Source organism: Strongylocentrotus purpuratus, unplaced genomic scaffold, assembly GCF_000002235.5.
Source record: "Strongylocentrotus purpuratus isolate Spur 01 unplaced genomic scaffold, Spur_5.0 spur5_scaffold_11, whole genome shotgun sequence".
In the NCBI taxonomy this organism is placed as follows: Eukaryota; Metazoa; Echinodermata; class Echinoidea; order Camarodonta; family Strongylocentrotidae; genus Strongylocentrotus; species Strongylocentrotus purpuratus.
The window spans coordinates 28,197,095-28,223,508 of NW_022145596.1; the positions used below are offsets into that span (position 1 = coordinate 28,197,095).

At 36.0% G+C, this 26,414-nt stretch overlaps 1 protein-coding gene across 5 annotated transcripts in view; it reads right to left on the bottom strand.

The window, feature by feature from the left end:
• The window catches only part of LOC581997 (WD repeat-containing protein 19), a 44,523-nt gene extending 18,484 nt beyond the window's left edge, over nucleotides 1-26,039 (bottom strand). For 2 of the 5 annotated variants that reach the window (XM_030981090.1, XM_030981094.1), the window contains exons 1-17: nucleotides 25,930-26,039; nucleotides 22,185-22,342; nucleotides 21,432-21,656; nucleotides 20,695-20,827; nucleotides 19,967-20,047; nucleotides 19,513-19,625; nucleotides 18,873-19,046; nucleotides 18,037-18,280; nucleotides 13,788-13,902; nucleotides 13,200-13,235; nucleotides 9,792-9,898; nucleotides 8,286-8,291; nucleotides 6,875-6,997; nucleotides 5,978-6,127; nucleotides 2,589-2,736; nucleotides 1,624-1,790; nucleotides 593-728 (exon numbers count right to left, since the gene is read on the bottom strand). In XM_030981090.1, coding sequence (XP_030836950.1) covers nucleotides 593-728; nucleotides 1,624-1,790; nucleotides 2,589-2,736; nucleotides 5,978-6,127; nucleotides 6,875-6,997; nucleotides 8,286-8,291; nucleotides 9,792-9,898; nucleotides 13,200-13,235; nucleotides 13,788-13,902; nucleotides 18,037-18,280; nucleotides 18,873-19,046; nucleotides 19,513-19,625; nucleotides 19,967-20,047; nucleotides 20,695-20,827; nucleotides 21,432-21,656; nucleotides 22,185-22,342; nucleotides 25,930-25,935 — 2,122 coding nt within the window. In that variant the 5' untranslated portion in view covers nucleotides 25,936-26,039. The remainder of the gene's footprint in view (nucleotides 1-592; nucleotides 729-1,623; nucleotides 1,791-2,588; nucleotides 2,737-5,977; nucleotides 6,128-6,874; nucleotides 6,998-8,285; nucleotides 8,292-9,791; nucleotides 9,899-13,199; nucleotides 13,236-13,787; nucleotides 13,903-18,036; nucleotides 18,281-18,872; nucleotides 19,047-19,512; nucleotides 19,626-19,966; nucleotides 20,048-20,694; nucleotides 20,828-21,431; nucleotides 21,657-22,184; nucleotides 22,343-25,929) is intronic. The other 3 variants (XM_030981092.1, XM_030981091.1, XM_030981093.1) reach the window with 3 other exon arrangements.
• Nucleotides 26,040-26,414: the final 375 nt, after the last annotated feature.

The following is a 26,414-nucleotide window of genomic DNA, read 5'->3' on the forward strand; positions in this document are numbered from 1 at the left end:
GATAACGTGATCACGAGAACGGGACGTACGGACGGACGGACAGACAACCCGAAAAACATAATGCCTCCGGCTACTTCGTAACGGAGGCATAACAAAAACAGATATACACCTGCGAACCGTAACATAAAGTTCAGCAATTGATTGTATGTGTGATTGCTCAATCGTTCAATCAACTGATTGTACATCAAGGTCAATTGCAAAGTTATCTTTGTGTTATGGGGCCCAGCACATTAGAGTCACAGAGAGAGAGAGAGTGAAGCACATTAAGAGAGAGGAAGAGAGAACTACAGATAGTAAAAGAGAAAGAAGGAAAGAGAGAGAAGGAAAGAGAGAGAAGGAAAGAGAGAGAAGGAAAGAGAGAGAGAGAGAGAGAAAGAGAGAGAAGGAAAGAGAGAGAAGGCAAGAGAGAGAAGGAAAGAGAGAGAAGGAAAGAGAGAGAAGGAAAGAGAGATAGAGACACAGATAGTAAAAGAGAGAGAAAGTACAAGGGAAGGAAACATATGGAGGAAGAGAAATGGAAAGAGATGGGAAAGGAACATACTGGTTTGGAGAATTCGGTAAGAAAGACGAAGCCAGACAGATATTATCTTACCAAACTCGATATCAGCATGAGTGATAGCATCCTTAGCCAGGTCTAACCATGCCTCTTTGCTGTTAAGAAGTTGACACAGCATCCAAGCCTCCTTGTACTGGTGAAGCAAAATGCTTTTCTGCAGAGCCGACCGAACCTGAACAAAAAAAATTCAAGTGGAGTATTCATGTAAAACAATAATAATAATATATGAGATTTATAAGGCGCCAACTCCACATGAAATCAAATGCTCAAGGTGCTATTTTGAAACAAAAGTGCAAAAAAGAGATCACATAATAGTATGATAATATTGAGCCCCCCATGTCAAGTTGTTACATCTGTCGTCACTATAGACATACAGAATATGTTGAGTCCTACCTCACATCTTATGAAAGCCTTGTGAACAGGGGTGTCAGCGGGAGGGTGCGACAGTGACTCCCACCTTCAACATTTTGAATTTTTTCAAGCCTAGATAGCAAATTAGAAATAATGATGAGCATACTGGGAAGGGCTTGTTTGGGAAAAAATAATGGAACACCTACCACTAAACATTGGTAAGAGTAACATGAACACAACCCTATCCAGAAACTTCCTGTTCTAGCTTCTAGCCTAAAAAAATAGTCTAGCAGTGCCACTACACCTGAAGCAAATCATGAGTGATGGAGACAGGAAGTTTGAGCCTAAGCTTATCAAAACTCCCTACACATAACAGAATACATGAATGCTAGCCTTTACTTAGCTTGAGTCACCCTGGGCAGCAGTCAACATGTCAACCAAGCAAAGGACAGTACTCACCTCTGGGTGTGGTAAGTCCTGAGGGCACTCTAGGAAGTTATAGGTGCTGAGATGAACACTGGTGGTCTTACCACTCTGGGTCTGACACACCAGCTCACCATGTCAACCAAGCCAAAGGACAGTACTCACCTCTGGGTGTGGTAATTCCTGAGGGCGCTCTAGGAAGTTATAGGTGCTGAGATGAACACTGGTGGTCTTACCACTCTGGGTCTGACACACCAGCTCAACATGTCAACCAACCGAAGGACAGTACTCACCTCTGGGTGTGGTAAGTCCTGAGGGCGCTCTAGGAAGTTGTAGGTGCTGAGATGAACACTGGTGGTCTTACCACTCTGGGTCTGACATACCAGCTCACCGTTGTGCAGCATCAAGGGCTGCTGGGCGTAAGGCAGCTTGGTGGTACCAACTAAAATCACTGCAGGACCTGTGGAGGAGTCAACAATCAAAAGAAATATGTTGCTTCTTTGATTTCTTCATATACCAATTATCAATCGACACATGGTTAAAAGGACAGAAAATAAATATTAAATAGAAAGCACTTTCAGAGTTTCAATGCTGTTGTAATCTAATATTCATAAATTTACCCCTTTAAATAGAATATACAAAAGATCAAGATAAATGAACCCAACTCATTACAAGTATAACAGACAATATTGTGTGTATCTTTTTTTCTGTCTGTCTGTATATATATCTGTCTGTCTGCCTGTCTGTCTATCTCTGTTCATATGCACCAGCACATCGGTAATGCTTAGATCCATGGCAGGCATTGATCCTAATGCATATATACCAATGCCACTTTCTCTCCTTGGAGCCAATTGGATTTACCAAACATGTTTTAGGTGCTCCTTCAGTGGTCAAATCCCCCCTCTTTAATGCTTTTCTTCTTCTTAATATCTCATATCTTTTCAATCAAACGTCATTTTCCTTAATTTGTTCATCTTATCTTGTCACCTAATAGTCAAGCATATTGGGCATATTGAAAGAGAAATAAAAACCATAGGGTTAGACTTATTGTAAATCAGGAGCTGAAAAAGCCAGACAAAAGGTTGCCCGAGAAATTGTTAAAAGCACTTTACATGAAAAGTAGCAAACTATTGTACAGTCGTATTTGTTTTCACAACTTTATTTTGATGTTTAAATGTAAATAAACACAGCATTTGATGCACACAAAAATAAATACTGGGTGATGTTATTACATCTGACAAGTTTTGTAAAAGCTTACCATTGACAGTCTCCCTGGAGTAGAGATAAGAGTAGACCTTCTCATCATCATAGGCAACAAAGATTCCCTTGTAGTTATAGCCATTCTCCCATAAAACATTCTTGATGGTTGGCGAGAAGTTAGGGATCTCCAGAGTCTGGTCATTGACCTGTCAAGCACAAACAAAATGAGATGGAAAGAGGATGACCGCCTTAACCTCAAACTCAGCACCTTATGTCAATGGCCGCTCAAGACACATCACCAGTGTAAAAACTTATCAGGTGTCTTTCGAAGGGTACCAACCATGTAACAAGTAAGGGAGGACATTCATAATTATTTAAATATATAATATAGTCCTACATTAATTTAAAAAAAATGGTGTTTGCTTTAGTTCAGATGAGCTCAATTCTTGTCTTTTTTTGGAAGCACCACATAAAGCAGTCTCTCTAGCAAATTGGCTACAGTATCACTACAGATGAAACAGAAGGCAAAAATTGATAACAAAGATGTATATTGGAAAGAATATAGACAATTAAAAAACAAAGTTATATTTGAAAATAGAAAACTTAAAAGGAAATACTTTATCGAAAAATTAACTGAAACTATAGACAGAAATCAAACATGGCCAACTCTTAAATCTCTCCTACCCAACAAGAGCTCTAAATCACCTATTCCTGTGTCACATGATATTTTTGAAACTGCAAATTATTTTAATAATCATTTTGCCAATGTTGCCAATGTCTTACATGCATGTAATGGTGTTAATGTCTCGCATGTACGTAACGAGGCAGGTCTGGATAATGATATGCAAACCCCACTATTTCAGCTTTCTTTAGTTTCTGAAGCAGATGTGTTAAAAGAAATATACAGCCTAAAGAATAAGAAATCGGTTGGTTTGGATGAGATCAGTTCTTACATATTAAAAACTTGTGCAACAGAAATCTTTAGAATTATAGCATACCTTATTAATAAGTCAATAACTGATGGGGTAGTTCCTCGCCAGTGGAAGATTGCAAAAATTATACCATTGCACAAAAAAGGTGACAAATGTCAGCCAGATAATTACAGGCCAATATTATTACTGCCCTGTGTTTCGAAACTTTTGGAGAGGGTTGTTCAAAAACAATTACTTAATTACTTGAATGACAATGATGTATTAGTGAAGGAGCAATCGGGCTTTAGATCGAAACATTCCACAACTACTGCACTTATTAAAGTAACTGATGAATGGCTTGAAGCAATTGATCAAGGGAAATATACTGGATGTGTCTTTGTCGATTTACATAAGGCATTCGATACTGTCAATCACCAAATTCTAATTAAAAAACTTTCTGATATTGGAGTACAAGGTACCTCATTAAGATGGTTTCAGGATTATCTAATGAAAAGACGTATTAGAACTTCCATAGGACAAACATTGTCAGAGGAATTATCCCTTGATTACGGCGTACCTCAGGGCTCAATACTGGGGCCACTGCTATTTTTAATTTTTATAAACGATCTGCCTAGGTCTTTCACGAAATGCAATTTGCACTTTTATGCCGACGACACGGTTATGTATTATTCCCACAAAGATGTAGATGTGATTCAATCAGTTTTAAACGAAGAGCTAGGACATCTACAATCTTGGATGAATGCAAATAGACTCTCTGTGAACTCCAGTAAAACAGTATGCATGCTTTTAGGGACAAAGTTTATGCTTTCTAAGCATGATATTCTCAATTTAGAGATAAATGCCACTAAGCTAATTCAAGTAAAATGTTTCAAATATCTTGGAGTAAATGTAGATTGTGAACTTAAGTGGAATATTCATATAGAGCAATTGAACAAAAAAATTGGGAAAATGATTGGTTTCTTGAGGAGATTGAGGTATTTTATTAATGAGTCAAATCTGAAACTAATTTATTTATCTGTAATTATGCCTCACTTTGACTATGCAGATACTGTTTGGCAAACTGCAAATAATAATCATTTTGATCAACTTCAGAAACTTCAGAATCGAGCAGGAAGAATTATTCTTCAGGTTAAACCTGGTGAACATATATCTATTCAGCAGATTCACGATACCTTGGATTGGGAAACCCTAAAATCTCGACGTCGGAGACATATGTGTTCGTTACTGTTTAAAACATTTCATGAGCTAGCACCTAAATATATGACTGATAAATTTGTATTTAACGAAAAGTGTTACGGGCTAAGATATAATGACAATTTAATGCTTCCGAAACCAAGAACCAATCAGTGTAAACGTACATTCTTATATCGGGGATCCGTGTTATACAATGAACTACCTATTAAGCTCCGTCAGTTAGGCACACTAAATTTGTTTAATAAACATGTTCAAAAATACTTCAATTATTTTGATATTTAAATTTCGCAATCCCATTGGCTTTTGCCATAAACATAACCAATTTAATAACAGACTAAATTAGATAATGTGTAGAATATTTTAAAACTAATTAAGTTAATTGTTAGCAGGGTGGGCGATAAGGGTGGGGTCGTATTTTGTTACATTAGGGATGGTAGGGGATTTTTGAATAGATTTTAATGCTTTTTGTTAGTGTTTTTTGTTTAATTTAATTTAATTTGATTTAGTTAAGTTAAGTACAAGTACAATATTTTTTTTATTTTTTTTAATATTTTTAATTACAACTTATTATTTTGTTATATCATTGCTTATTATAGTATCATTATATATATATTGGACTCCATGGAAGAACAGAGCCATTAGGTTAATGGCTCTGAAATGGACTATCCAACCGTTTTATCATTCTATCATTGTTATATAAGTCTTTGATTTTGTTATATTGTGTTATTGTTTTTTATGATGATTTTCGGAAATAAAACAAACAAACAATGTACGTATGTTTAGATATCAATAAGGCTCCAGCGCTTTTCAACTTTATGAGTTTAAAGTTCAGCTTGCAAAGTATTCCAGCTTAAAATTACAACAAGGCTGCCATTTATTAAAAGAAATATTCATTTGATCCGATCTATAGTACTGTTGCTCAATTTTGACTTGATTTGATGTTTATTTATTTCCATATAAATCATCATGGGTAAACATCTAACATGTAAGATCACTTGACATTATACATGGAAAAGGGGTTGTCGTAAGCATGGCTCAAATTATTATCCTCATTGCAAACAAAATGTTCATAAAGCAAAATTAGTGTGCAATGATAAAAGATGGAAAGCAGCAGACCAACCGACAAGAGGAAAGTCAGAAAGAAAGAAAGAGGGCGAGAGAAAGAGAGAGAGGGAGAGAAAGAGAAAGAGACAGAGAGACAGAGATATAAAGAGAGAGAGACAGAGATATAAAGAGAGAGAGACAGACAGACAGACAGAGAGAAAGGAGAGAGTTGAAAATAGTAGCATTTTTCTTGAATTTGAATCTATGGTAGACTCACAGGATTGTAGACGAATCCATCACTCTTATCATCAATGAAGACGAGCCTGGTTCCGCTGGGGTCAGAGAAGATTCTCCTGATGCCGACCACATGACGGAACTCATTCACAAACTGCCAGTCCTCGATGAAGAAGTACATCAGCTCACCGTTCTATACGGGTTGGTTAGGGAGAAGAGTGGATGATTAATAACTTCTTTCTGCAGATACAGCAACTCTTCAATGAGATTCATGGCACACACAGTGTCCTTTTATTAATACTTCAGCTCTAACCACATGAAGACAGTTTGAAGTTTGATTCCATTGATAATATTTTTCATCCAAAATTTAGATGAAACTGGGAATTAGATCTCAACCTCAACACTCTTTGTAAGGTTAATTGCTCTGTTAAAAAAAAAAAAAAGGTAAAAACCAAATTTTAACTTTTCACCCTTTTGTTGTAAAACCACACATGAATATTCCCATTGTTGCATTTTTTCCACTGTAAATTTGATCCTTTCAAATTAATAACATTTCGACCGACAGGTACAGCGCAGCATCAAATTAGCCAAATGAAAATGTTCCCATATGAATTGTACAAAATGCAGAATTGTCAATTTGCAAATACGTGAAAAGTGACTATTTGTCAATTAGCAATAAGTAAAAAACTATGTGAGATATAAATATGAAACTTCATGGGCTTATCCTTTATGAGATACTCTATTCATTCGCCAACTTTCCTAATTTGTTGGCACTTCATGGGTGAGATCTCGGGGGTGAGGCTGAGAGGGCACCAAATAACTTTTCTAGGGTTAAGAGCAATTTTCTGTTTCTATATGGCCATTCTGACCCCCTGGATTCTCCTATTCAGTCTGGTATCTACCCGACCTCGTGAATTCATTTGACTGCTGACTGACTTACATGGGTACCATAGATGAGAAAGTCTGCAGTGAGTGTGTGACATGTTATCTTGCCATTGCTTTCCTTGTCCGGGAATAATCTGGTCTCTCTCTCCTCATTATCACCAACTCCTTCTGTCTCAATCTGAAAAAAATGTGACAAAATATATGCAATGAAAATCTCTTCAAAAATTAGAATTAAATTGTCACAAAACTGTTGATATATATTTATAGGTACAAGTATATAGTAAGTTTTTTATATGCCATGGGTATTATCATGTGTAATCAGAAGATTGTAGCACATTGTTATTCATATATTTATGATGCAGACTTGACAGATTTTTTTACTGTTTGTACATTATTTTTTACTATTGTTATCTATCTGAATGTATTCTAAATTGTATTTGTAAAGAAAGAAATAAAGAATAAATGAATGTATAAATTCAACAGAGAATGTGTAATAAACAAATATATTATAAAAAAAGCCAACTATTTGCTGAATTCAAATCATGGAGTCGGACCAATCATTTCTAGGTCACCAATAATACTTGGTCACAAACATATCATAGTGTTTTTATTTGTATGCTTCTTTCAGCCAGATTTCTTATTTATGTCTATATTTTGCTGGCCCAAACCTTTCCATTGCATAACAGGAGATGTTCAGAAGATTTTAATCATTTTTGAAGCAAAAAACTTAACAAAAACAAAAACCAAAGTGCAACTTATGCCTGTATTAACTTTCTAGTTTTACAGCTTCAATATCAACCTTTCAAAATGCATTTCAGTATAGCAGTACTTATTATTACTTTATTGCTTTAAATAATCATGTATATGCATGCACTAAACTAAAGGGAGGCCTTAATTGCATGCATTTTGCAGCTACTCTAATTGCACATCTATGCACAAATCACAGGTACAGCACAGGATACATGGAAGTTTTATGCTATTGAAATTATTACATGACTCATCTAAGCTTTTTCTTTTTTTATATATACATGTATCTAAAGCTATAGTATTTAACTTTTAACAAAAAAAAAGGTAAAAAAGAGCATGCAATATGAAATACTGATGATGGGAAGCAAATTATACGAGTACCGTAGTGCAGATGGTATGAAATTTCTTTGAAATTCCTTCTCTATTTCCAGTTAAATCTGTGAGTTAGGTTAATTTGTATCGTGGTTCGAAGTAAAATTTGATTGATTTTCAGTAAATTTGCTGCAAAAAAGAAGATAATTCACTTGGGGGGGGGGGGGGGCAGACGAGAAAATAGCTAAAATACTTGATATATTTCTCTCCATGTATATTCCTATCAACTTGATTCTACAAGAAACCAACTGTCTACAAGAAAAGTGCAACAAATCATTCATTCTATAAGCTGCTATTCCTAACAGACAGACAAAAAATATTCACACAAAACTGTTTGTTATGTTTACCTGAATCTGAGGAAGACAATGAATGGCAAACAGATATCAATTCATTAATTATTACTGATCATTCTCCTAAAATGCAATTATCTCTCACTCACTGGCATACGAAAATCAAATAAATTACTCAGCAAAAATGTTTGAAAGGCAGTGATATTGATTCAAATTCTGAATATTACTACCGGAGTGATAAAAATAACAAACATTGGATATTTTTATAGTGCACATTTGCACCACGCAAGATACTCAAGGTGCTCCAATATTATTTCAGCTCTGCTAGGCTACCGTTTTTGGAGCTTACAGCATTCAAGGAAATCCTTTAAACATTCAGGTAGCCATTTGAGCACCTGGGTGGAGAGTGGCAAGTGCAGATTGATGTCCAGTAGACTGCAACACCTCTCCATAAACCATCCTACACCAAGTTTGATGCAAATGGGAAAACAGATAGCATGCTCAGTATGATCTATCAATATTCCTCTGACATACTCAAAAGAATATTTTTACAATTTGGACTCAAAATTGTCTAATTTGCCTTGAGATGTTCGTCTCGTGCATAAATGGGAGAAAAATATCCAGATACCTTTGAATGACAATGTCATAATTTAGGAGGTCAAGTTGAACCCTGTTAAAATACTATTTTGTGACACAGTGATTGCTGAAAACTAGGACAGTGTTCACTGAACATTAAAGAACATGAGTCCTTTCGGTACGAGGAAAAATCAATAACTTTAGGCTTTATTTTAAATATAGACAACGTGACTTAATCAATAACTTTATACAATCACATCTGTGTTTCTGCCTAGTATTAGTGGTATGATAGCAAACAATATAAGTTATTACACTGGAATTGCAAGCAATATGTCAACAAACGTAAATATTCTTTCCAATCAAATTGTAAAAATATTAAAAAATTAGGGTTGAAATATGAATTGTTAATACATGAAACCATGCTCTATGCATTACAATGCAAGCAGAGTTAATCTGTGGGATCACTCAGCTTGTCCACTGGGATAAAATCAAAAGTACCGTTTTGCGACGATTTCTCTTCGATTTCTTTCTCCTATATTTCAGGATCTGTGCACCATGAAAGACGACGAGTAATAAGCAGTCAACAAAAAAGGTATGTGCAGCTAACATTTTAACAAATTTATGGATTTCAAGAAAACGTATTCCATAGTTTTTAACCTTTCTATGACCTCGTCTACAAAACTTACTTCATTCAGCAAATGTGAAGTACTGACTTCATTGGAGGAGCCGGCGACTTTAAATATTTTCTTTTAAACAGAAAAAGGGCGCCATACAAATGCTGTAAATCATCATCATCTACATGATAAACTTCAGTCCGTATATTGTCCTTATCTTCAACTGTAATACAATTACCTCTGATTAGCAATCAAAATTAAACAATTAAGAAATTTTCAGGCCCTGCTGCTCGTCCCACAGTAAGTGCTGTAAAATACCTGAGCCTAAATGTATCACCACAAAAATGAGAGCATAACCTGGTGTAGTTCTTACCAGATGTAGTTGGACCTTATTCTCAAAGGACACAGCGGCATAGTCAGCATTAAGGCACATGCTGTTGATCGTACCTAGGTACTCACGATCCTTTAACTTCTCAGGCCCTATAGGACGAACAAGAAGATGAAATAGCATTAGAGACTACTTGCTATACCTTGCAGTGTTGTATCTTTATAGTTTAGTAAATACCCATTTTGTAAATGATCAAAGCATTTTATGAGGATACCTGGGGGGGGGGGTGTTTCACAAAGATCTCAAATTGAACTTATCTCTAAGTTGGACTTAACAATTAAAACATTTTTGAAAATATTTTTGAAAAGTTATTTTTTAACTGATAAAATGTTGGTTCAAATCATTCATATTTTCTATTATCAAGGAGATTTCATGTTCTTGATGAGGAATTTATAAAAAGTCTAAACACTTGAAATTTCACTTTAGAATATATTCTATTTTAAGGCTACAAATGGCTCTCCATAATATTTAAGTCCAACTTAGAGTTAAGTTCGACTTGAAATCTTTGTGAAACACTCAGGTGGTTTCACCCAATGAGTAAGAGACTCTGACATGATAGTTCCCACGTGTGTTGTACAATATAATGGAGCCTGAAATGCAGATGATATGATATGGCCCGAATAACTGGCATCCCTATTTTATGGCTAATATTAGTCTTTAATCCTTACCGATACTCTATAATTTTCAAGATGTCACATAATATTCCCTAGTATGTTATCTTCCAATTATTTTGTATAATGACTGGGCCCCATCGCATAAAACTTGGCCATTTATGGTAACTTTGCCATCAATATTAACTACCATGGCAACATCACACAACAGCCAATCAAATCAATGTTTCCATGGCAGTTATTATTAACAGCAAAGTTACCATCAATGGTAAGTTTTATGCAACATGGCACCATTCAGAGCCAGAAGGGCATTAACTCATATCATTTAACTCAGGGTTAACGCTCTTCTGCCGATTCACAAAACACATCATTTTGATATCGGAATACCCCTAAAGAGTCGAATTCACAACATGATATTTTTACAGTCTGGTCACAGTATGGAATATATGTATATGTAGTTTCTTTAAGTGAAGTTTTAAAGGAGTTGAAAGGTGAATGAATATTAGGCTGTAAAGATACTAAAATCTAAATATAATTGCCTCTAAGAAAAAAAATCAATATGCTCCTCATAATTATGGATTAATTTAGATTGATATCCTTGAATATGTTCTACAGTTAATATAGAATTAACAATTCTGCAATTATTCCTCTCTTGGGCAATTATAGTTACAAAATTAATTATAATCCCAAAATTCTCTTCATAACAACTTTGGCAACCGAGTGCCATCATATCGTCCTTGTTTTCACGAAGTGACGGTAGCGAGGAAAATCGTAACGCAAAGTGAATGCAATTTTTTTTCACTACCGTCACTTCGTGAAAACAGCGACGATATAAGTAAAGAAAAATGTTGCCCATGTCTGATAAAATGGTTCACATGCATGTGTGTAGGAATGGCAAGAATGAATTGTCTGTTCTGTTATATGGAATAAACATGAACCGGACAATGCGAATGGTATCAAGTTACCAGAAATATACTAGCTGTAATGACATGATTGTATGACACATGCTCTGCTGTTCAATTTCCTGCTCAAAATGAACTCCTAGCTTCAACCCTGGATCAATCATCTTTCCTATGACCATCCCTAACCCTAAACCTGACCTAATACTAACCGCAACTATACTGTATAAACCTTGCCTGATACTTTTGACAGAATAAAGCCTGGAACTATTGTCACTGGAGCAAACTTCTACGTAGAAGTTTGTGAAGCACGAAAGGGTGGATTTTGACCTTTTTTTTTTAAAGTGAAGAGCACTTTTTTGGCTATACTGTGCATCCTCTTTGCTTATGAGCAATTACAATGATATAATATATACAAGGACAGGTACGTGTGTTTGTTGAGTACAGCAAGTGAAGAAGTCATTTACAAATATGTCACAAACCTCTACAAAGTCACCCTTCAAGATCTGAAGACACAGAACATAATGTACTCAAAAATGTAACCCCATCACACAAAAGTGTACAGTTCATCCATCCCAATTTCAAATCCAATGTTTACACAAAATCCAAAATCACCCCTTGGTCTCTCCTGCAAATGCAATGAACAGAAAGACCCCCACACCCTCCCCCCCCCAAAAAAAAAAAACAGACAGTTCTACATCAACTCAACAAACTACACTGAGGAACCCTCAAACATGGTTCCTAATTGCTCCAATAAAATTGGGGGGGGGGGGGGTTACATTCTCTTCCCCCTCCCCTACATCAACAAATTCTACACATATACTCAACCACTTGTGATATGTAAAAACAATTAACATAGACATACATGAACTCAACAAAGTTTTTTACCCCCCCCCCCAAACACACACACTGAAAACAATTAACATAGACATATATGAACTCAACAAAGTTTTTCACCCCCCCCCCCACACACACACTGAAAAAAATGAAAATAGACATACCTGAACTCAACAAAGTTTATCGTAGCAGTTCAAACCTAACCCCCACCCTATACAAAAAACACCTCCCCATCAAATTGAAAAAAACACAGAAATGTCAAATTGAACCTTCTTCCCCTCCTAAAGTGAACACTCAACAAATTCCACATACCAACACACAATGCACCCCTGTGCCCCTTCCAATCTGAAACTCAAATTTCCTGAAAGCAATCACACCCCTTCCCTAGACTTCCTATAACTGTTCACACAATTTGTTTTTGATACAGCTTTCATCCAACATGATCCAAAACAAAGACACTCCTATGTGGTAGCCCCCTCCCCCATTGGATAACTGATCAACATTATTAATCAATAAGTATTATAGGGACTACACTAAAAACCAATATGGACTTGGCTTTTGTATTTAAAAAATAAAATACATTGCACATACTGTGTAGTCTTCATTTGTTTGAGTTTTTAAAGATTTCTAGGGGCCATTTGCGCCTGTCTTCGTTTACCCCCCCCCCCCCCCCCTCCACACACATACACCCATTTTTGATAGATGCTGGTATATTATTTGGTTTAAAGTGTAATTACGTAAGTGAATATTTTTTAAACCAATATCTAGGAACCAGAAGTATATTTTTCTAATTAACACCCTTCTATTTATGAATTAAGTTGTAGTAATAATGATGATAATGACAAAATGGACTTACATTAATTTCACCAGGGCAGGTTAGAAATATTACTTTACATAAATGGAATTGCATGTGTATGAAGATAAACATAAATTGGACAATTAACATGACTTGGGGAAGGGGGTGGTTTGTGTGAATGCTTTATAGTGTACATGGGGAATGTACATGGAAGTGTGAATAGAATAATTCTCTGATTTGTGTAACTTACACCATCCTGCCTGCATGGTCTGTATGCTGTAATAATCTAAAACATGCCAGAGTTCTTTCATTAATAAGTATGCATTGGATTAAAACTGTTTTAAAGACCGAGGCTAGCTTCTTGAATACTGGTTAAAGCTTTTTTGGACATCTGCTGAGAGCCAGAGGGATGTCAATGCCTTAAAAAAGTAAACAATTTAAATGCTTAACGCAAACTAGCAGATGATAAATAGATAATTTTGGCTATTAATATTAAGCTACCGTTAATTAAATGCATATATACTACATCATATTCTATCCAGCTGAGAGAAACCACTTATTAAGTAGTAGAATATCAATAGCCTTTCTTAGGGTTACACATGTACATAATGCTATAATAATTAGCATAAAATATATAACTCTTAAGATAAAGGAAATTACAAATTATGTGTTTCAAGAGTGGAAAACAGAACCAAATAATCATGCACTGTACACTAGACTATGTTCAGTACGTTGTAAATGATGGTCAGGAAAATCGCCAAGCATATTCTCAGAAATATAACATGTTTTCATTCTAAATTACAGCGGATTCGTTTAAGAGCTTAATATTAGAACTTACCTTTGTCACTGAGAATATAGAACCAGGCTCTGTTGTTCATCCCCGCAGCCAAATGGTACGGTCCAAGGGCAACGAATGTGGGCTCTACCTCAATAGCTATGGGAACAGCAGGCTCCTGTGAAAATAACAGAAAAAGTTTAATAGCACAGATCATATTATTACGTTAAACTCCTTTACCGACACAGATTACGATTCGAACAAATGATGAAAGCCTTTTTTTTTTCATTTGCATTGCCAGTGTAGTAATTCTCATGATTGCCGCTACTATACTGACCCATATGACTATCCCTAAAATTATTTGGTTCAATTTAGCACTAATAAAAAAGACAAATGCAATACAAAAATTGCTATATACATGTAAATGAAATCGGATTTCACTTATAGAAAAACTATTTTCAAAACCTACAATTAATATATTGACAACCAATGTCTCTTTATTCATGACTGGTATAGCATGATACTTTTTAAAAATCTACTACATGTAAGGCCTCTGGATGTAGACTAAATAATATGTGTGTTGGATTCTGAACATGTAGATTTGGCCAGGTTTATTCTATTTCATGATCGCAATCTCTCACATCCCCGTCGTATGTATTCATGGATCAAGCCATCTTCGGCTTGTAGTACAAGCCGAAGATGGCTTGATCCATGAATACATACGACGGGCTGTAATAATTTGGGGATCCAGCCATCCCTGGCTTGGAGCAAGTAGGTGGTGATTGCGCTGGAGATTTTTAATAATGAAATCGGCCATATTCGGGACTACTAGGAAATTCGCTATTACTGGCATTTGATTTCCACAGGCAAATCAATGCTTGATGGATTCCCTCTAAATCTATTCACAAAGAATATCATCCATTCAAGAAAAGTGAACAGATGACAATGACAAATTTAGGAGTAAAAAAAAAGAATCGCAAAGGCACCAAAATGACAAATAAAAGAAGGATCATGTAAGAAACCTAAACCGATGACCACAAAACTGAGAGAAAAGTCAGAACGTCCAGGGCCATGCTGTTAGAAAATGTTAAGAAAGACATTTAAAAGAAATGAAGGCTAAAGAAGAAATTGGAGATGCATGAAGATGACATATAAACAGTTTGTATATCAATATTAAACATCAAGCTGAAAGAGAAGAAAGAAAAGGATTAAAATATACAACCAAATATCTATCAAACAATGTTGATATTAATGTTTGTAGCTGCTCTTTCTTCTTCATACTGCTCACCATATCATCATTATTGTAATTTCTTGAACAATTTTTCTTTTCTTTAATCCTACTTATTATACCAAAATCCATAACTCTTTTTTTATCATTTTCCCTCAAAATTACTACTGAATATATCAAATAACTATTTTAGGTAGACTTATGCCCTAACGACCACCTCCCGATCTTAAATTGGAAATATAGATCTAGGAGTGATATTACATGTATCATTCAAAAACATGCCACATTTAAACAAGCTCAGAACCATAGATCAGCCTTAAAAAGAGTGATAAATGTAAATAACTAGAACATTCACGAGCTATAAAACAAAGTAGAACGATAAAATAAAATCAATGTATTGTCGCATGATGCAAAGTTGATTCAATTAATAAAAGCATAGTCCATAGCATGCATCATGCATAGATTACGTTTCTTGAAATATTTATTACAAGTGACATTTAAATTTGCAATGCAGAAAAAAACTTCTACGACATGCTATAGGAAGAAACTTCAAGATTTTGAATAGAAAGAGAAAATTTGAGACTTATTTATTTATTTATTTAAAAAAATATAATAATAATAATGGGTGGTATTCTCATAAGTTAAGCCGGGACTAAGTCCAGACTAAACAAGAATTTTAGTTCACACTTCTATGGAATGCTAGGTTTCATCTTCCTCCTTCAATATTCATGACAAGGATAATCTACCAAAGACTTTGTTGAAATTCAGTTCATACTCATATTATCTTTTTCTTCCCATTTCATTGCAAAATTAATTTTTTGGACACTTTTAATTGAAGGATTAAAATAATCTGTTCAGGGTAAATTAGTTCACAACAGGCACTCCATAAAAGTGTGAACTAACTAAGCACGCGCTAACTTAGTACGCGCTACCGGAATACCACCCAATAATTTTAATAATCAAATAAAAAGAAGTGTAAGAGAAAAAGTCATTACACTATACAGTTTAACTACACAAAATATCATTTCGCTTTCTGCAGAACAATCAAAATTATAATTTAATTCTAAGACGTTAAGGTTTAGGAGTTATAAATATCCACAATGCCTTTCCCTGACTTTGCTTTTATATGGAGCAACGTTTCCTTTTTGGACAAATTCAAATGATTGAAGGACAAATTTCCCAATTCCAAAAGAGTTCAGATTCTGTACATGAGAAACAGAAGCTACTGCTAATCTAACGAATGAAAAAGGTTTGGGGAAAAGAGGTTTAACAAAATGGAGAGCAGATAAGGTACTTGCCTTCATGCGGCCCACTCGTCTCTGGTACGTTAAATAAGAGTTCCACAAAATAAATCAATGTTAGTGAGTGTGAACGTGAGGGGGTTATAATGACAGGTGTGAATGTGACTTACATGTACAGGTGCAATAACAGACAGGTATACAGATCTTCACCCCCTTTGCGTGTTCACACACACATACATGTACATTCGGACATCGTTTGAAATGGGCTACAGTCTGCACGACTGCGGCTCATATGACACAAGCATGTAAGTCTCATGGCAATTGAGATATTTTTTCTGAGAGTTCCTGAGACCAACATTGTCAATTCCCATAGGCTGCTGGTATACTTCGATGTCACTGACAGCACATTAGTACTGTTTTTAAATTCTCCATAATTCCATGCATGTGAAGAATGATAACTCTACATATCCAACTTAAATTTGTGGGCTACAAGGTGGTTCCACTTGTGAAGACATATTCAACAAATTGTGCTTTGTACTTTCCACAAAGACTAATTGATAAACATTCAGTGTCTATATGTGGCATGCAGATGACCATCTAGCATATCCATTTTAATCTCAAATAATTAAAATTGTTAACAATACCATGGTATCTTCAGTGATGCACAGTGCTCTTAACCGTCTAAATTTACTTCTACAATGAACTGTGAAATGTGCCTCCCATATTACAACAAACAAATGCTGTTCTTTTAATTGCCAACAATAATATTGTTATCATAATGCTTCATTTTTCTAATACAATGTTATGTTTTAGAAAACAATATCCAAGGGTAAAGCTTTTTTTTCAGAAAGTTGAACAATTGAAAAAAGATGGTTTTGAGCCTCTCAATGTGTTGCCAAATTGAGGATTGTAAAGATTGTTTTCCTTTTTTTAAATTCCGGGCATCAAACGCGATGTGGTCATGCAAAAAAACAAACACTGTGTGTGCAGAAGTTTGTGCACTTTCTAATCATGCATCTGGTATATATGTCAGGACTCTGAATCAATAGTTTATTGAGCTACACCACAAAAAATGGCATGACCATCTACAGTCCAAAGGGATAGACTTATTATTTCACATATATATATCGACACATAAATGTAGGTTGCTACTTTTTCTACAGGTCCCTTTCAAGACAAACTTGTGCACCATATTTGAATCACTCATAACTTCTGATTGAATTTGATATGGATTAGTTACTGAATCAAACACACTGAGAGAGTGTGCGATAATGATGGAGACTATCAAACATTTCCACCAATATCCATATCATTGTATACTTTATTATGTAACGCACCTATTTTCACTACAGATTTTTCAAATAAAAAAACAAATTACTCACCCAAAACTATCCACAGATATAAATTGGTGATAGTGTTATAAGATTGAGGTAGTGAATACGATCATGATAATTGTTTGAATGATATTCGAGTGAAGGTTAATGTTAGAAAATGAGAAATGTATATGGGGGGAGGGATGTTTGAATATGATAGGCAAATCACACAACCTGGTGCCCATACAGGCTCATTTTAAAAAAAGAGAGAGACTGCCACAGAAACCTCAAATAACAATGAAAACTTTGTGCACTTCACAGTTCTGAATCTTATCACTTACAGACCAGTAAGAACACATGTATGGGCCATTGTTACACACAGATATGTTTCATACCCCTCCCCAAATATTTCCTCTAGCCATTCAGTTACACATACAGTTTTGTCGCAGCAGTTGTTAGGCGGTTTACCATGTCAAGTCTAAATGGGGCTTAGGATACATTGATGCGCTTTGATGAATGGGGTATCTCACCTGTTCTATGGGATTGACCACCGTGACCTCAAGCAGAGAGGTCAGATAGGCCAGCCGCGTGCCATGGGAGTCCCCTAGGATAGGCAGTTTGGTCAGATAGACATGCATGAAGCCTCTCTGGGTTCCTATGGCCAGGAGTTGACCGTCCTCCGTCCATTCGATACCGGTCAATCCCTTGGTCTCCTCCTCCAGGTTGACGATGGCATAGAGCTCCTTCAGGTCGGACAGGTCGTGGATTTTGATGCTGGAGTTTGGAAAGTTCAAAGTTCAGAATTTGTCTATATTCTCGTTGTAAAATATCAATAGACTTCTGTTCAACACATACCAGTCTCTCTAAAGCTTCAGCAAGTGCTGAGTACTTCTAGGTTATTTGACTTTGATTAGGGAAGACTAAATTGTAAAGTGTGGAAAGATATCTCCACAAGGATTTTAAAATAAAAACTCCCTTCTTTAAAATGGGCTGCTGTGATATGTAATAACAATGGCGAGCTTTTTGTTTCAAGTTAACCTTTCATTCCGGTAATGGGCTTGCATTCTGGGAGAAACTGGCTTCTAATTTTCTTTCCTTCATGCAGTAGATTGGTTTGGACCAGTAGATGATAGACAAAATAAGTAGTACACTTTGGTACACATTTTAACTGAGATGTGTTTTAAAGGTATGGCCCATTCGGTTTGCTTTGGATGGGGCACTCCCCCCCGCCCCCGCCACGCGACAAGAAAAAAAGAGTGTGTGCAGAAATTTTTGCCCTTTCTCATCATGCTCTGGATCAAAAGTTATTGAGCCAAGCCCAAAAATGTGGAATAACTGTCTCTGAAAGGGTCAAGTTTGCTCCTACCTATTGTCCCCGCATGATGCTGCCTTGTTGAGTGAGAGTGAGATGGCGATGCCGGTCAGCGAGTCCTTATGGTCCCTGGCCTGGAATAACTCCTGACCGATCTCCTTCATGTGAGTTGAGATGACGATGAAATAACCATTGGAGAAGCCGAGCATGATGTAACCATCTCCATACCTGTGCAAATTAACACACAACATAAAACATGTGATGACTAATGATGTGGTAACTCATACTATGCTAGTTGATTACAAAATACTTCATTTTTTCATTTCTTCATTGAAATTTTCCCTCTTAACGGCCCTGTCAGAAGTGAAAATAAAATAGAAATAGATGATTTGTATCACCGGACATGCCGTTTGCAAATATTTGTAAAAAAACTGCTTTATAATGTAAATAGCACTCAAATGGACGTAAATTGCCGTTAACATACACACGTACATAGTTTGCCATAGATTATGAAAATATCAATTACATGCTACTTTAGTGTCTTTCAGAAGAGCAACAGCGCTCTGAAAACTCAAAATCTAAAGCTTTGAAATTCAAAAGTCGTTGACTCCCAAAACTAGCTATCCCTCACTTGCCCTGTCTTCTTCCTTCTCACAATCTTTCTCTCCTTCAGTTGAGGGCCCTATTAACTCACCATGTGTATGCTACCACTGAACCATATCTCTGCTGGAAGGCAAGCTCAATAGGATTGTCTCTATCGTCCAGGTTGTACAGGAATAAGGTTTTCTTTCCAACAATCACACTTATCTGAAGGAACACAAAAACAAACAAATGATGTAGCATCAAAAACAAAGTGCTAACTAGTTCATGTTCAATACTATTTTGATACAAACATCTTTGAATTGTAGAATATTGAGTTAAGGGAAGAGTGTGATTTACCTCCTGTAATACTTCTCAGGAAAGCTAAGTACCGGTAATAGAGATATATCTAGAAATGATATTGTATTTATTTCCTTTGAAGTCTGACATCTAATTGCTGATCATAAACATCAGGGAAAAATAAATAAAATTGTTCAATAAAAAATTAATTTAGAGAACAACAGCAGGAAATGACCCTGGAGTTCATAGGTCAAGGAAGGACAACCTACCGTAGACTCTCCTGATGATGTTCTCTCATCAACCTTCATCTCTGAGAACTGAATGTCAGATGGATCTAACCGCACTCCAGTCTGGATGAGGAGGAGAGAGGGAAGCAGGAAACAAATATTTTAGGATAAATAAATAAAACTTGATCATGAACCAAAATAGTAAGCTTAAAGTTAGGTGATAAATCAATTTTGCCAAAGATGATGTCCAAGGTACAAAATTATAAACTAGTGAGGTTCATATAATAACTGACCATTTAGGGATGAATTCATGAGATGTAACTGTCTCTCTTAACAAGCTATGATCACATAATGAACAGTGTGAAATGAAGTTTATGATTACCTTACACATGTTGTACATCGGTCAACCCACTTCATGATTTCTTATCAACACATTATCAAATAAAAAAAGAAAAAATATTAATAGCTATATTTATATTATGCACATATCCATCCTGGAGAATGATCAAGGCACCTACAAAGTATGATTATTACCTTGGGTTTAGTCAAGCTAAACTAAAATGCTATAGGAATAAATCCCTACCAGGTACCAATTTACTACACCTGGGTGGAGAGTAGCAAGCATAGATTAATGGCTTGCTAAAGGAAATCAGTGCTGCCGCGGGACTTGAACCGCAAACCATGCGACTGACAGTCCTGTGGCGTATCAACTAGACCACAACACTTCTACAAAATATTCAAACAATATTGAGAAGGAATGGATATCTTACCGTTGCTATGGTATCCCCATCTTGGTTGCTGACTGTGATTGTTCTGTCCTCGCTTCCTAGAGCAAGTAGGTTCTGAGCGCTCCATGCCCCACAGATTATCTTCTTGGTGTGCTTACCAAGGATGGGCAATTTCCTGAAATGTTCAACAAAGGAAATGAAAATACATTCAAAATGATTAGCTAGCAAAGCTAGCAAACGCATAATACCAGAAATAAAAATTTTAGTAAATAAGACAACCCCAATATTGTCATAGCGAGAGCAATATATTCTTGTATCACATGAAAACAAAGCCATATAATATTATTATTATTATCTATATCAGGCTGACTAGCGAATTATCAAAATTTGACTTACTTTCGTAAATATGGCTTTTTTGTGTGTGATAGCAATATCAATATTGATAGAAATTCCTGGACGTATGAGCAATATGTAAAAACAATATTGGTCAGTCATTTGGGTACTGCGCTAAAGACTATTGAATACACTGATTCATTGTACCACTTGGAAGCCTTATATAGATAATAATAATGAATATTCAAATTATGTTGAAATAAGCATGAAATATAAAAATATGTGTAAAGGTTATTGTTCTGCACCAATCTTATCCCAATTATGCTGCCTCTTGCCATTCAATTATATGTTAAGTTTTTTGAAATTTATTTCAGGGCAGTTTACCACATCAATTCTCAGTCAGTCTTATAGATTCAAACCTATACAACACAAACGTGATTAAATACCTTGAAGTCTGATGGTTGTAGATAAGAAGATTGCCCTTGACCGTTCCGATGGCTAGCTGAGGTCCAGACTTTGACCAGAGCAGGTAGGTCAATGTGTCCTTGAAACCACTGTCCACCTGAGACTTGCGATGGCTATTGGCATCCCAGAGGAACACCACACTGCTCTTGTCGCAGATCAGGGCCAAGGTGTCGCCATCTTTATCCCAGCCGATGCCAGTGCAGGATCTGTTGAGTGATGAAATTGATAGCATATCGGTTAATCTATGTGCCATTCAAAATTTGGTGTAGCATCATTATACAGACACAAAGCAAAACATAGATGACATACAGTACTTAAACTCAGTGACAAAAAAAAACAACATAATCTGTAGCTGCTTCTAAACCTGAACATTTTTGATATTTAAAAAAAAAAACAATCCTTACAGAAACTTATCTTTTTAGAGTTCCGTGCACCCCCCCCCCCTTTGAAATACTGATAAACCATTTGTGACAAAAATTTGCCTCAAAGTGAATAGTTAGCGATGGACAGCAACTTATCTTTACCAGAAAGTCAGCTTCCAATTCTCATGTAAGGGAGATATACATAGTAATATCTGGCTTTTTACTATTGTATTTGATTAAAAAAACATTCCAGTCCTTCTCAAGCCTAAGGTATAAACTATCCAACAACATAATAAATTTTAAATAAACATAATATATCTATTATTGGTATCAGAAAGAGTCTGATTGGAGTTAAAGCCTTCTCTTACTCACCCTGGTAAGTTGATTTCATCTCTACGCTCACCATGACGATCATAGATGTGAACGTTGTTATCGGAGCCATAGGTGGCCAGATAATTTCCAAGAGTTGTTTGCCAGCAAAACCTGAGAGGGCCTGGACCATGGGTCTTGTCTGTCAGCTGAAATACTTTCTGGAACATGAATAAAAAGAGTAAAAGTTTGAAACTTTGATCATGATGGAGGGATTCAAAAGCAACAGAATATATAACTTTTTTTTCAACTTAGGGATTTCTTTCCTTGTGAAAGACACTCTCAAAGACCAGCAACCCTACATGTACATTCTAAAAACAGAATCATGAGGAATCATTATTAATCAAAACATTGATTTGAATTTAGACTAATTAGAGATGTGTGTACTGAGGATTTGGGAGACTCTCTAGTTTTCAGACCCAAATCAATTTCAAGATAAATTCTATCTCCAAATGTGTAAACTCAATAGTTTAAACCATGTGTTTTAACATTTAGATTTTTAGAATTTTTAAATATTTTGTTGAAGCCTAAAATTGTTCTGTATTCTATACATATTTTTACAAATAAAAATATAACTAGATCTATAAGGGTGTATGTTTGTTATAAACTATCAAATGGAAATATCCATGGGGTGCCCATCTACAAAATTGAATCACCTGTATTCACCTGTATTCACCTGTATTCACCTGTATTGAAATAAAATATTCATAATTGTATTTCACCAATAATTCTATGGCATAATCTACACTATTTCTAAAGTATATTGCATCTCTTATCCATTGCTAAGTAATAGTAATATAGATTTACTAATAATAAGTAATAATAATATACCATTTTCAATCTTTTTTCTTTCCTAATCATTGCAACTTTCTTAATACTGGTATGTCTCGGCTCTTCTTCTCGCGCTGATCGTACAATATCATGAGATGTCTAGCTGGTAAGCTTTACATAAACGGTACAGGAAGATCAAATAAAGTTATAGACTGAAAATTTATGTCTCTTTTGTTTGTTAGCCTCTTTATATTTGGGTAGGGTCGGCTCCTCTAAGAATTTTACTGGCACGGGCACGCTCATGCCAGTAAACAATGCGCTAAAATTTCATTTTAGCACATTCATATCTGATGATGCATTTATACTAGAAAAGGAACAACTGCAGAATACTCTCACGCTGTGACTGGAGTTCCGGACCCTAGCTTGGCTGATAAATATGTTTTACGTCATTAACAGCTTTGTAAGAGGTCACAAACAATTAGACTTTGATTATTTATTGCTTTGCCTCACTATTTAAGAGGGCAAAAAACAGAACTGAATAAATACTGAGATTCGAACCCACAACTCCAAGGTTGTAATTTTATTACGCTGTCCTTAGCTTACCGATTGAGCCAACGATGGGTTGGTGAAAGGTGGGTTAGCATGATTATTATAACCTTATCACTAACCCTAATGCCATGTGCGCATGTGCAGGTTAAGCTGGCCAGCGCCAGCTAGACTCTTCTGATTGGAGGCTGAAATGTGCAGGGTATTCTGCAGTTAATTTAAGCCGAAATGGAAGCGCATTCTTTACTGATACTGGCACGATTGTGATTGTGCCAGTAGGCCTAAACTTCTTACAAAGTTACAGAAGACGTGAGACCATGTATGGCCAGCTTCTGTCTCTAATTGAGCTGACCCTACGCCAAAGTAGGCCTGAGTCATCACGGGTTTTGCCGAACCCGGGTTTGACTTGAAAATTTCGGGCGGGGACCGGGTACCCGAAATTTTCACCACTGCACTGACACTAAAAATCGTGTGCATGCAGCGGCGGGAGTTAGACTAAGTTGCTGTTCTAATAATGCGACGGAAAAGACAGTTACTGCTTTCAAAACAATAGTATAATCAATTGAATTAAATTAAGATGCTTTAAAAAATAAATGGATATTGTTTCAGTTGACGGTAGGTGTTTTTATCGCTCTAAAATTGAGGCGGCAAGAAAGGAATCACGCTACGTGGTACCGATCGAGTGCGTTCAGAAACGGAAGTGGAAATAGATCTATGACCCACTGAAGACAGAGCAAGAAAGTGCCACTCAAGAAGACTAAAATGTTGATCAGACTATTGCAATAAATCGTAATACTAAAGGCATTAATTTAATTGTCAAAATATATCCACAACATAATGGTTTACCCTTGTTAGTTTGATGAAGGAAAATGAATTAAAGCAAATAACATCGAAGTGCCTTTCGTTCGTTCTAAAAATGCGTGTATATAACGGCAAGCAGAAGTTACGAGTCAAGCTTGATATGCATGTTTACATCCCTACACCGTCATCCGACCTGACCAATTAAAAAACATCATGTAAGATTTTAAGGGACTCCAATTCAACAAAATTACCGTAAAATAATTATTTGCTTTGACAAATAATACTATAGATATTCATAATATCTTACAGAAATAATGATATTTCATAAGCTATGTACTCGATATCGAGTTCAGCTAGCCATCATTTTGAAATGAGACGTAGTTTTCACGCAGTAGACTGTAGAGGGCAGTATGCAGCAGAGAGAGGAAAAAAGCGCGGGCCTGAGATCACGTGATGTTCACGTGCCTATTGCGTGAATTTTTTCCCTCTCTGCGAGCTGCCACATTCTGTGTATAGCCTACAGTCTACTGCATGACAACTACGTCTCATTTCAAAATGATGGTTAGCTGAACTCGATATCGAGTACGTAGCTCATGAAATATCATTATTTCTGTAAGATATTATGAATATCTATAGTATTATTTGTCAAAGCAAATAATTATTTTACGGTAATTTTGTTGAATTGGAGTCCCTTAAAGTCTTACGTGATGTTTTTTAATTGGTTCCGATCAGGTCGGATGACGGTGTAGGGATGTAAACATGCATATCAAGCTTGACTCGTAACTTCTGCTTGCCGTTTTACACGCATTTTTAGAACGAACGTAAGGCACTTCGATGTTATTTCAAGAGCTTTAATTTATTTTCCTTCATCAAACTAACAAGGGTAAACCATTATGTTGTGGATATATTTTGACAATTAAATTAATGCCTTTAGTATTACGATTTAATTGCAATAGTCTGATCAACATTTTAGTCTTCTTGTGTGTGGCACTTTCTTGCTCTGTCTTCAGTACTTCATAAATCTATTTCCACTTCCGTTTTAGAACGCACTCGATCGGTACCACGAAGCGTGATTCCTTCCTTGCAGTCTCAATTTTAGAGCGATAAAAACACCTACCGTCAACTGAAACAATACCCATTTATTTCTAAAGCATATTTATTTGATTACATTGAAATATAAGTTTGTGAATTGCATATTTGTAGTTCTATATATCAAAATATCAGTGTGAAATTTAATTTTCAAAAACCCGAAACCCGAAAACCAAAAACCGGGTTTCAGCTCGACGGTCGGGGCCCGGGCGGGGACCCGTTTCGACTCAGGCCTACGCCAAAGAGAGTCAAACGAACGAAAGAGACAGCAATTTTCGGTCTAATAAAGTCACGACCGTCTTGTCATGACGTTGGTGTCGAGAAACGGGCCCCTGCTACTTGCCCGTGATAATGTACCGGTGTCCAACGGACCCGAAGCCATAAGGTCACGGGAACCAACGGGTTGTTTACCGTTGCTACCCGCCGTCGATAAAGGCAAGCCCTGCGATAATCTCACGAACATTCTAAAATTGTCTACAGTGATTTTAAATCAGTTTAAAACGTATAGAACATTATTTCACAAATCATGTCTACATCATACCTTCATTTCAGATGTGTCGAGCCTCCAGCTTGTCTACAAAAAGTGTATTTTCCAGTCGATCTACTTTTCAATTCATTTCTCGAAATGACTCCCGTAAATATTTCATCCCAGAATGCTTTGCATAAGTGCCTGTCAGGCCCTCTGTAGCTAAAAACATTATAATATCCTTTTTTTCTCAGCGGGCGGACGAAGAAAGTATCTATATTCATTATTATTTTAAAAATTAATTTATTCATTAATTCATTAATTTATTTCTACTTTTAAGACGAGGATTTTGTTACCGAATTAACATTAAGGGTGACATTTCGTCAAGGATGGGGTTCTCTGAAGGTTGCCGTTTCTGATCTTCTCACATAATTGTATATGAACAAAGCTGTGAACAAAGCTTTATAAATTAATGGAACTTTATTTCGTTTACATGCAGCACACAGATAAATATACAGAAGTGGATAAAGCAATACTTGGAAATTTATCAAACAATAACG